At 46.1% G+C, this 12260-nt stretch overlaps 1 protein-coding gene across 1 annotated transcript in view; it reads right to left on the bottom strand.

Moving 5' to 3' along the window:
- Nucleotides 1–12260, bottom strand: part of SCUBE2 (signal peptide, CUB domain and EGF like domain containing 2) — a 75523-nt gene that overhangs the window by 48940 nt on the left and 14323 nt on the right. Inside the window, exon 4 of the mRNA XM_056523106.1 lies at nt 11204–11338. Coding sequence (XP_056379081.1) covers nt 11204–11338 — 135 coding nt within the window. The remainder of the gene's footprint in view (nt 1–11203; nt 11339–12260) is intronic.

Below are 12260 nucleotides of genomic sequence, written 5' to 3'. Positions count from 1 at the left end.
GTATCATACCATAGGATTAGATACAGCAGATAGTATCATACCATAGGATTAGATACAGCAGATAGTATCATACCATAGGATTAGATAGAGCAGATAGTATCATACCATAGGATTAGATACAGCAGATAGTATCATACCATAGGATTAGATAGAGCAGATAGTATCATACCATAGGATTAGATACAGCAGATAGTATCATACCATCATACCATAGGATTAGATACAGCAGATAGTATCATACCATAGGATTAGATACAGCAGATAGTATCATACCATATGATTAGATACAGCAGATAGTATCATACCATAGGATTAAATACAGCAGATAGTATCATCCCATCATACCATAGGATTAGATACAGCAGATAGTATCATACCATAGGATTAGATACAGCAGATAGTATCATACCATCATACCATAGGATTAGATACAGCAGATAGTACCATACCATCATACCATAGGATTAGATACAGCAGATAGTATCATACCATCATACCATAGGATTAGATACAGCAGATAGTATCATACCATAGGATTAGATACAGCAGATAGTACCATACCATCATACCATAGGATTAGATACAGCAGATAGTATCATACCATATGATTAGATACAGCAGATAGTATCCTCCCATCATACCATAGGATTAGATACAGCAGATAGTATCATACCATAGGATTAGATACAGCAGATAGTATCATACCATAGGATTAGATACAGCAGATAGTATCATACCATCATACCATAGGATTAGATACAGCAGATAGTATCATACCATAGGATTAGATACAGCAGATAGTATCATACCATCATACCATATGATTAGATACAGCAGATAGTATCATACCATAGGATTAGATACAGCAGATAGTATCATACCATCATACCATAGGATTAGATACAGCAGATAGTACCGTACCATCATACCATAGGATTAGATACAGCAGCTTAGCAGACAGTATCACACATGACAAGATGTGGCATATGGGCAGACAGTGTCACACAATCTTAGATACACTCTGGATGCAAACAATAAATGCTTCTATTCACTGACAGAAAGCAGGGGTGGACGTACTAATGTCACCTGCAAATCTGCCTCCTAGTGTTCATTGGACTGTAGATTCAAAGCTCACATGTAGTAATGAAGACTATAGGGGGCGCTGTAGGGTGGGACATTGGACCATAATAGGGCCCATACACTGTTACTGCACAGGGGCCCATATACTGTTCCTGCACAGGGGCCCATACACTGTTCCTGCACAGGGGCCCATACACTGTTCCTGCACAGGGGCCCATACACTGTTCCTGCACAGGGGCCCATACACTGTTACTGCACAGGGGCCCACACACTGTTCCTGCACAGGGGCCCACACACTGTTCCTGCACAGGGGCCCATACACTGTTCCTGCACAGGAGCCCACACACTGTTTCTGTACAGGGGCCCATACACTGTTCCTGCACAGGGGCCCATACACTGTTCCTGCACAGGGGCCCATACACTGTTCCTGCACAGGGGCCCATACACTGTTCCTGCACAGGGGCCCATACACTGTTCCTGCACAGGGGCCCATATACTGTTCCTGCACAGGGGCCCATACACTGTTCCTGCACAGGGGCCCATACACTGTTCCTGCACAGGGGCCCATACACTGTTACTGCACAGGGGCCCATACACTGTTACTGCACAGGGGGCCATACACTGTTCCTGCACAGGGGCCCATACACTGTTACTGCACAGGGGCCCATACACTGTTCCTGCACAGGGGCCCATACACTGTTACTGCACAGGGGCCCATACACTGTTCCTGCACAGGGGCCCATACACTGTTCCTGCACAGGAGCCCATACACTGTTCCTGCACGGGGGCCCATACACTGTTCCTGCACAGGGGCCCATACACTGTTCCTGCACAGGGGCCCATACACTGTTTCTACACAGGGGCCCATACACTGTTCCTGCACGGGGGCCCATACACTGTTCCTGCACAGGGGGCCCATACAATGTTCCTGCACAGGGGCCCATATACTGTTCCTGCAAAGGGGCCCATACACTGTTTCTACACGGGGGCCCATACACTGTTTCTACACGGGGGCCCATACACTGTTTCTACACGGGGGCCCATACACTGTTCCTGCACGGGGGCCCATACACTGTTCCTGCACAGGGGCCCATACACTGTTCTTGCACAGGGGCCCATACACTGTTCCTGCACAGGGGCCCATACACTGTTCCTGCACAGGGGCCCATACACTGTTCCTGCACAGGGGCCCATACACTGTTCCTGCACAGGGGCCCATACACTGTTCCTGCACAGGGGCCCATACACTGTTCCTGCACAGGGGCCCATACACTGTTCCTGCACAGGGGCCCATACACTGTTCCTGCACAGGGGCCCATACACTGTTCCTGCACAGGAGCCCATACACTGTTCCTGCACAGGGGCCCATACACTGTTCCTGCACAGGGGCCCATACACTGTTCCTGCACAGGGGCCCATACACTGTTCCTGCACAGGGGCCCATACACTGTTCCTGCACAGGGGCCCATACACTGTTCCTGCACAGGGGCCCATACACTGTTCCTGCACAGGGGCCCATACACTGTTCCTGCACAGGAGCCCATACACTGTTCCTGCACGGGGGCCCATACACTGTTCCTGCACAGGGGCCCATACACTGTTCCTGCACAGGGGCCCATACACTGTTCCTGCACAGGGGCCCATACACTGTTCCTGCACAGGGGCCCATACACTGTTCCTGCACAGGGGCCCATACACTGTTTCTGCACAGGGGCCCATACACTGTTCCTGCACAGGGGCCCATACACTGTTCCTGCACAGGGGCCCATACACTGTTCCTGCACAGGGGCCCATACACTGTTTCTGCACAGGGGCCCATACACTGTTCCTGCACAGGGGCCCATACACTGTTCCTGCACAGGGGCCCATACACTGTTCCTGCACAGGGGCCCATACACTGTTTCTGCACAGGGGGCCCTGTGGGTTCTTATTGTATATTTTATGACCTTACAGTCACATCGGGTCCTTTCTTCTGTGGATGTTTACTTAGTACAAACGGCCCTTGCACCTGCTTTCCGGGGCCCCATTTCCTCCCCTGATCCAGCACAGTCCATTTGTCTCAATCTCAGTCTGTAAATTACACTTAATGTGCCCCTGTAATCATCCACCGAGCGACCTCTGACCTCCAGGCTCTACAACAAATTGCCCCCAATTTCTTTCCTTTTCCACCCTGGGCCGCTCTCTAGTCTGAGCCAGTAGCCAGCGGGTTAATAGACTCAATGACTCAAACCTCACCGCAGCCCTCACTACAATACCATCAACACATCACAACCTAACCCCCCCCCCCCCCCCAAAATAAATGATCCAGCAAAATATACATCCACAGTAACAGGAGCAGAACCAGCCACCAATAACAAGGGAACGACTGAACCCAACAGGCAATAACCAACCATCACCGGTGACCAAGACAACAACCAGCAATAACCGACCATCCCCGGTGACCAAGACAACAACCGGCAATAACCGGCCATCCCTGGTGACCAGAACAATAAAAGGCAATAACCGACCATCACCGGTGACCAAGACAACAACCAGCAATAACCGACCATCCCCGGTGACCAAGACAACAACTGGCAATAACCGGCCATCCCTGGTGACCAGAACAATAAAAGGCAATAACCGACCATCACCGGTGACCAAGACAACAACCAGCAATAACCGACCATCCCCGGTGACCAAGACAACAACCGGCAATAACCGGCCATCCCCAGTGACCAAGACAACAACCGGCAATAACCGGCCATCCCTGGTGACCAGAACAATAAAAGGCAATAACCGACCATCACCGGTGACCAAGACAACAACTGGCAATAACCGGCCATCCCTGGTGACCAGAACAATAAAAGGCAATAACCGACCATCACAGGTGACCAAGACAACAACCAGCAATAACCGACCATCCCCGGTGACAAAGACAACAACCGGCAATAACCGGACATCCCCAGTGACCAAGACAACAACCGGCAATAACCGACCATCACCGGTGACCAAGACAACAACCGGCAATAACCGGCCATCCCCGGTGACCAAGACAACAACCGGCAATAACCGACCATCCCTGGTGACCAAGACAACAACCGGCAATAACCGACCATTCCTGATGACCAGAACAATAACAGGCAATAACCAACCATCACCAGTGACCAAGACAACAACCAGCAATAACCGACCATCCCCGGTGACCAAGACAACAACCGGCAATAACCGGCCATCCCTGGTGACCAGAACAATAAAAGGCAATAACCGACCATCACCGGTGACCAAGACAACAACTGGCAATAACCGCCCATCCCTGGTGACCAGAACAATAAAAGGCAATAACCGACCATCACAGGTGACCAAGACAACAACCAGCAATAACCGACCATCCCCGGTGACAAAGACAACAACCGGCAATAACCGGCCATCCCCAGTGACCAAGACAACAACCGGCAATAACCGACCATCACCGGTGACCAAGACAACAACCGGCAATAACCGGCCATCCCCGGTGACCAAGACAACAACCGGCAATAACCGACCATCCTTGGTGACCAAGACAACAACCGGCAATAACCGACCATTCCCGGTGACCAAGACAACAACCGGCAATAACCGGCCATCCCCAGTGACCAAGACAACAACCGGCATTAACCGGCCATCCCTGGTGACCAGAACAATAAAAGGCAATAACCGACCATCACCGGTGACCAAGACAACAACTGGCAATAACCGGCCATCCCTGGTGACCAGAACAATAAAAGGCAATAACCGACCATCACAGGTGACCAAGACAACAACCAGCAATAACCGACCATCCCCGGTGACAAAGACAACAACCGGCAATAACCGGACATCCCCAGTGACCAAGACAACAACCGGCAATAACCGACCATCACCGGTGACCAAGACAACAACCGGCAATAACCGGCCATCCCCGGTGACCAAGACAACAACCGGCAATAACCGACCATCCCTGGTGACCAAGACAACAACCGGCAATAACCGACCATTCCTGATGACCAGAACAATAACAGGCAATAACCAACCATCACCAGTGACCAAGACAACAACCAGCAATAACCGACCATCCCCGGTGACCAAGACAACAACCGGCAATAACCGGCCATCCCTGGTGACCAGAACAATAAAAGGCAATAACCGACCATCACCGGTGACCAAGACAACAACTGGCAATAACCGCCCATCCCTGGTGACCAGAACAATAAAAGGCAATAACCGACCATCACAGGTGACCAAGACAACAACCAGCAATAACCGACCATCCCCGGTGACAAAGACAACAACCGGCAATAACCGGCCATCCCCAGTGACCAAGACAACAACCGGCAATAACCGACCATCACCGGTGACCAAGACAACAACCGGCAATAATCGGCCATCCCCGGTGACCAAGACAACAACCGGCAATAACAGACCATCCCTGGTGACCAAGACAATAACCGGCAATAACCGACCATCCCTGATGACCAGAACAATAACAGGCAATAACCGACCATCACCGGTGACCAAGGCAACAACCGGCAATAACCGACCATCACTGGAGACCAAGACAACAACCGGCAATAACCGACCATCCCCGGTGACCAGGACAATAACATCAGGATCCCAGGTGTCCAATAAGGCACTGAGTGAAGCAACAACCAAGCAATACCTGAACATCACCAGCAACCAAAACAACAACCGGGAGATCACTAAGCATCACCAGCAACCAAACCAACAACCGGGAGATCGCTGAGCATCACCAGTAACCAATCCAACAACCAGGAGATCACTGAGCATCACCAGTAACCAAACCAACAACTGGGAGATCACTGAGCATCACCAGTAACCAAACCAACAACCGGAAGATTACTGAGCATCACCAGTAACCAGAACCAACAACCAGGGATCACTGAGCATCACCAGTAACCAAACCAACAACCAGGGATCACTGAGCATCACCAATAACCAAACCAACAACCAGGAGATCACTGAGCATCACCAATAACCAAACCAACAACCTGGGATCACTGAGCATCACCAGTAACCAAACCAACAACCGGGAGATATCTGAGCATCACCAATAACCAAACCAACAACCGGGAGATTACTGAGAATCACCAGTAACCAAACCAACAACTGGGAGATATCTGAGCATCACCAATAACCAAACCAACAACAGGGAGATTACTGAGCATCACAAATAACCAAACCAACAACCGGGAGATCACGGAGCATCACCAATAACCAAACCAACAACCGGGAGATTACTGAACATCACCAGTAACCAAACCAACAACCGGGAGATTACTGAGCGTCACCAGTAAGCAAACCAACAACTGAGAGATCACTGAGCATCACCAATAACCAAACCAACAACCGGGAGATCCCTGAGCATCACCAGTAACCAAACCAACAACTGGGAGATCACTGAGCATCACCAGTAGCCAAACCAACAACCGGGAGATCACTGAGCATCACCAGTAACCAAACCAAAAACCGGGAGATCACTGAGCATCACCAGTAACCAAACCAAAAACCGGGAGATTACTGAGCATCACCAATAACCAAACCAACAACCGGGAGATCACTGAGCATCACCAATAACCAAACAAACAACCGGGAGATCACTGAGCATCACCAGTAACCAAACCAACAAACAGGGATAACCGAGCATCACCAGTAACCAAAACAAAAACCGGGAGATCACTGAGCATCACCAGTAGCCGAACCAACAACCGGGAGATCACTGAGCATCACCAGTAACCAAACCAAAAACCGGGAGATTGCTGAGCATCACCAATAACCAAACCAACAACCGGGAGTTCACTGAGCATCACCAATAACCAAACCAACAACCGGGAGATCACTGAGCATCACCAGTAACCAAACCAACAAACAGGGATAACCAAGCATCACCAGTAACCAAACCAACAACCGGGAGATCACTGAGCATCACCAGTAACCAAACCAACAACCGGAAGATCACTGAGCATCACCAATAACCAAACCAACAACCGGAAGATCATTGAGCATTACCAGTAACCAAACCAACAACCGGGAGATCACTGAGCATCACCAATAACCAAACCAACAACCGGGGATCACTGAGCATCACCAATAACCAAACCAACAACCGGGGATCACTGAGCATCACCAATAACCAAACCAACAACCGGGGATCACTGAGCTTCACCAGCAACCAAACCAAAAACCGGGAGATCACTGAGCATCACCAATAACCAAACCAACAACCGGGAGATCACTGAGCATCACCAATAACCAAACCAACAACCAGGAGATCACTGAGCATCACCAATAACCAAACCAACAACCAGGAGATCACTGAGCATCACCAATAACCAAACCAACAACCAGGAGATCACTGAGCATCACCAGCAATTATATACAGAATTAGATACAGAGTTTCAGCAGGCAGTATCACACATGGTAGGATTAGGTACACAGCTCAGCAGACATTTTCACACGATAGATACCTCTATAGCACTTGGTATTTCAGAGGCTGGAGGGTACTTTCCTCTTACTTGTGTTGGTTTTTCTGTAGATAATCATTAAAATGAAAACATGGAGGAAACCTGGGAACCTGCAGAGAAACCTGATCGGGAGATACCGGAGAGAAAAATCCTCCCCCTCTGAACCTGACAATGAGCGATGGTGACCAGGGCCGGAAAGTGTAGACTCCAGGGTCAGAGAATGTCCAGAACGGCCGGTCCTGTGGGTGTAACCAGTGTGTAGTGGTTATTACCAACCAAAAGTGTCAAAGGATGGACAACCGGGGACTGGGGGGCACAAGGCTCATTGATGTGTGGGGGTGTCCATCCCCAATAGTGTTTACAATGGAAATCAACACAGCACAGAGCTATGGGGTCTGGGCCTCAGGATTTCATAGTACAGGTCTATGTGGTCCGGGCCTCGGTGGTCACAACACAAGGTTTTGGGGTCTGGGCCTCAAGGGTCACAGGACAAAGTTATGGGATCTGGGCCTCGGGGGTCATAGCACAAGGGTATCGGGTCTGGGGCTCAGGGGTCACCGCATAAGGTTATGGGGTCTGGGCCTCAGGGATCACAGCACAAGGTTATGGGGTCTGGGCCTCAGGGATCACAGCACAAGGTTATGGGGTCTGGGCCTCAGGGATCACAGCACAAGGTTATGGGGTCTGGGCCTCAGGGATCACAGCACAAGGTTATGGGGTCTGGGCCTCAGGGATCACAGCACAAGGTTATGGGGTCTGGGCCTCAGGGGTCACAGCACAAGGTTATGGGGTCTGGGCCTCAGGGGTCACAGAACAAGGTTATGGGGTCTGGGCCTCAGGGATCACAGCACAAGGTTATAGGGTCTGGGCCTCAGGGATCACAGCACAAGGTTATGGGGTCTGGGCCTCAGGGGTAATAAAGTTATGGGTGTATAGTGCAGCAACGTGAATACATCTGCATCCATTAGCGTCTCTCCTTTGACACCGGGGGTGTGAATACTTTTCTAGGCACTATACCCATGTGTATATGGTGTGAAGGCTGCACAGTTCATTCGCCGGCCCCCATTGTGTGAAGGGGAGGGGCCACATAATCACTTGACGACTATAAAGAAGAGCACGGTGCACGGAGGAGGCGGGGGCCTCAATCACATCTCAATTAGTCACTTAGTGTGAATGAGCGGCCGGTGAGGGCCCCGCCGATCGCCCTTCTCCCCCATTATGGGTGACATCAGCCCCAGATCCTTTATTCTGCCCAGATGGCTTTTTGATCCTTTTTTCCCACAGTGAAAACTTCACACAAAACAAAGATCCTTCCATCCGAGCAAATGTGCAGGACATGAAAGAGCCCGGGCCGGCCCGCTGTCAATCACCGCCACAGGGGCACAAATTAGTGGTATTAATGCCGCCCCTCCCCTGTGACATCTCTGAGCTAACAAGCGCAACGCCATCCCTCAACTGCGGGAATTAACTGTTTCATTCTTCTTTTTGTTTAACGAAAGTCACTTTCTCCGGACACATTCACCCGCAGGGGAGGGGGCCCCTCTATAGCAGGTAGAGCAATTATGTCCACTGAGTGCGTACAAAACAGTGCACAGATAAAAGCGCCGCAACGGGGTGAGTGTTCTCTGTGCCTTACGAGACGAATTTACATAGAGTGAAGTCAACTCCACTTATTATAGACAAATGACATTGTCACATTACTGCAGATATATATATGTGTCCTCCTAAACATAGGGGGCAGTATTATAGTAGTTATATTCTTGTATATAGGAGACAGTATTATAGTAGTCATATTCTTGTATATAGGAGACAGTATTATAGTAGTTATATTCTTGTATATAGGAGCAGTATTATAGTAGTTATATTCTTGTATATAGGAGCAGTATTATAGTAGTTATATTCTTGTATATAGGAGCAGTATTATAGTAGTTATATTCTTGTATATAGGAGCAGTATTATAGTAGATATATTCTTGTATATAGGAGCAGTATTATAGTAGTTATATTCTTGTATATAGGAGCAGTATTATAGTAGTTATATTCTTGTATATAGGAGCAGTATTATAGTAGTTATATTCTTGTATATAGGAGCAGTATTATAGTAGTTATATTATTGTATATAGGAGCAGTATTATAGTAGTTATATTCTTGTATATAGGAGCAGTATTATAGTAGTTGTATTCTTGTATATAGGAGCAGTATTATAGTAGTTATATTCTTGTATACAGGAGCAGTATTATAGTAGTTATATTCTTGTATATAGGAGCAGTATTATAGTAGTTATATTCTTGTATATAGGAGACAGTATTATAGTAGTTATATTCTTGTATATAGGAGCAGTATTATAGTAGTTATATTCTTGTATATAGGAGCAGTATTATAGTAGTTATATTCTTATATATAGGAGCAGTATTATAGTAGTTATATTCTTGTATATAGGGAGCAGTATTATAGTATATTCTTGTATATAGGAGCAGTAATATAGTAGTTATATTCTTGTATATAGGGGCAGTATTATAGTAGTTATATTCTTGTATATAGGAGACAGTATTATAGTAGTTATATTCTTGTATATAGGAGCAGTATTATAGTAGTTATATTCTTGTATATAGGAGCAGTATTATAGTAGTTATATTCTTGTATATAGGGAGCAGTATTATAGTATATTCTTGTATATAGGAGCAGTAATATAGTAGTTATATTCTTGTATATAGGAGCAGTATTATAGTAGTTATATTCTTGTATATAGGAGCAGTATTATAGTAGTTATATTCTTGTATATAGGAGCAGTATTATAGTAGTTATATTCTTGTATATAGGAGCAGTATTATAGTAGTTATATTCTTGTATATAGGAGCAGTATTATAGTAGTTATATTCTTGTATATAGGGGCAGTATTATAGTAGTTATATTCTTGTATATAGGGGGCAGTAGTATAGTAGTTATATTCTTGTATATAGGAGCAGTATTATAGTAGTTATATTCTTGTATATTGGAGGCAGTATTATAGTAGTTATATTCTTGTATACAGGAGCAGTATTATAGTAGTTATATTCTTGTATATAGGGGCAGTATTATAGTAGATATATTCTTGTATATATAGGAGCAGTATTATAGTAGTTATATTCTTGTATATAGGGGGCAGTATTATAGTAGTTATATTCTTGTATATAGGAGCAGTATTATAGTAGTTATATTCTTGTATATAGGAGCAGTATTATAGTAGTTATATTCTTGTATATAAGAGGCAGTATTATAGTAGATATATTCTTGTATATAGGAGCAGTATTATAGTAGTTATATTCTTGTATATAGGAGGAGTATTATAGTAGTTATATTCTTGTGTATAAGAGGCAGTATTATAGTAGTTATATTCTTGTATATAGGAGCAGTATTATAGTAGTTATATTCTTGTATATAGGAGCAGTATTATAGTAGTTATATTCTTGTATATAGGAGCAGTATTATAGTAGATATATTCTTGTATATAGGAGCAGTATTATAGTAGTTATATTCTTGTATATAGGAGCAGTATTATAGTAGTTATATTCTTGTATATAGGAGCAGTATTATAGTAGTTATATTCTTGTATATAGGAGCAGTATTATAGTAGTTATATTCTTGTATATTGGAGGCAGTTGTTCTTACCTTCAGAGCGATGTATACATGTGTGCTGGTTGTCACTCAGAAAGAAGCCCTCTTTACAGCGACATTCATAACTGCCCATGGTGTTGATGCACGTCTGCTGACAGCCCCCGTTGTTCGTCCGACATTCATCCACATCTAAGATGAGAGAAGTATATAATACCTGTATATAATTTGTTGCTTTTAGGTGGGAGACAAAACTGTGTAAAAACCTCAATCGTGCCAGATTCTGATGCTGGGAAACTCTTCCTAAACTAGGTCTTCTATATAGGTCAGTGTTTCCCAACCAGGGTGCCTCCAGCTGTTGCAAAACTACAACTCCCAGCATGCCCGGACAGCCTTTTGCTGTCCGGGCATGCTGGGAGTTGTAGTTTTGCAACAGCTGGAGGCATCCTGGTTGGAAATCACTGATATAGGTGTTTGGGGCTGATGTGCTGTGGATAATCGTTTAGGAATGCTTTCCTATAGCATGTAAGGACTGTAAAGCAGCAGTGAAGAGGTTAACAACTGCTCAGCACCCCTATGTAGTTCCCATTCATCATGACCTCATCCTCCAAATCACAATGAAAGCCATTGACTCCCGGCCGCCCCGAGACCCTCCGTTCACCCCGCGCTCCCCTCACAATGAGCAGGACACTACAGTGCCGTGAACTTCTGAGCAAAAGAGTGGCACCCTTTCAAAATTGTGGAAAAATAAGATTGTTTCAAGCGTGTGATGCTCCTTTAAACTTAACTGGGGCAAGTAACAGGTGTGGGCAATATAAAAATCACACCTGAAAGCAGATAAAAAGGAGAGAAGTTCACTTAGACTTTGCATTGTGTGTCTGTGTGTGTCACACTAAGCATGGACAACAGAAAGAGGAGAAGAGAACTGTCTGAGGACTTGGGAACCAAAATTGTGGGAAATATCAACAATCTCCAGGTTACAAGTCCATCTCCAGAGATCTAGATTTGTCTTTGTCCACAGTGCGCAACATTATCAAGAAGTTTACAACCCATGGAACTGTAGATAATCTCCCTGGGCGTGGACGGAAGAGATAAACTGATGAAAGGTGTCACC

The sequence above is a fragment of the Hyla sarda genome, chromosome 6 (assembly GCF_029499605.1).
Source record: "Hyla sarda isolate aHylSar1 chromosome 6, aHylSar1.hap1, whole genome shotgun sequence".
NCBI classification, from domain to species: Eukaryota; Metazoa; Chordata; class Amphibia; order Anura; family Hylidae; genus Hyla; species Hyla sarda.
The sequence above is the reverse complement of the archived record's forward strand: the minus strand, read 5'-3'. Positions and strand labels throughout refer to the sequence as shown.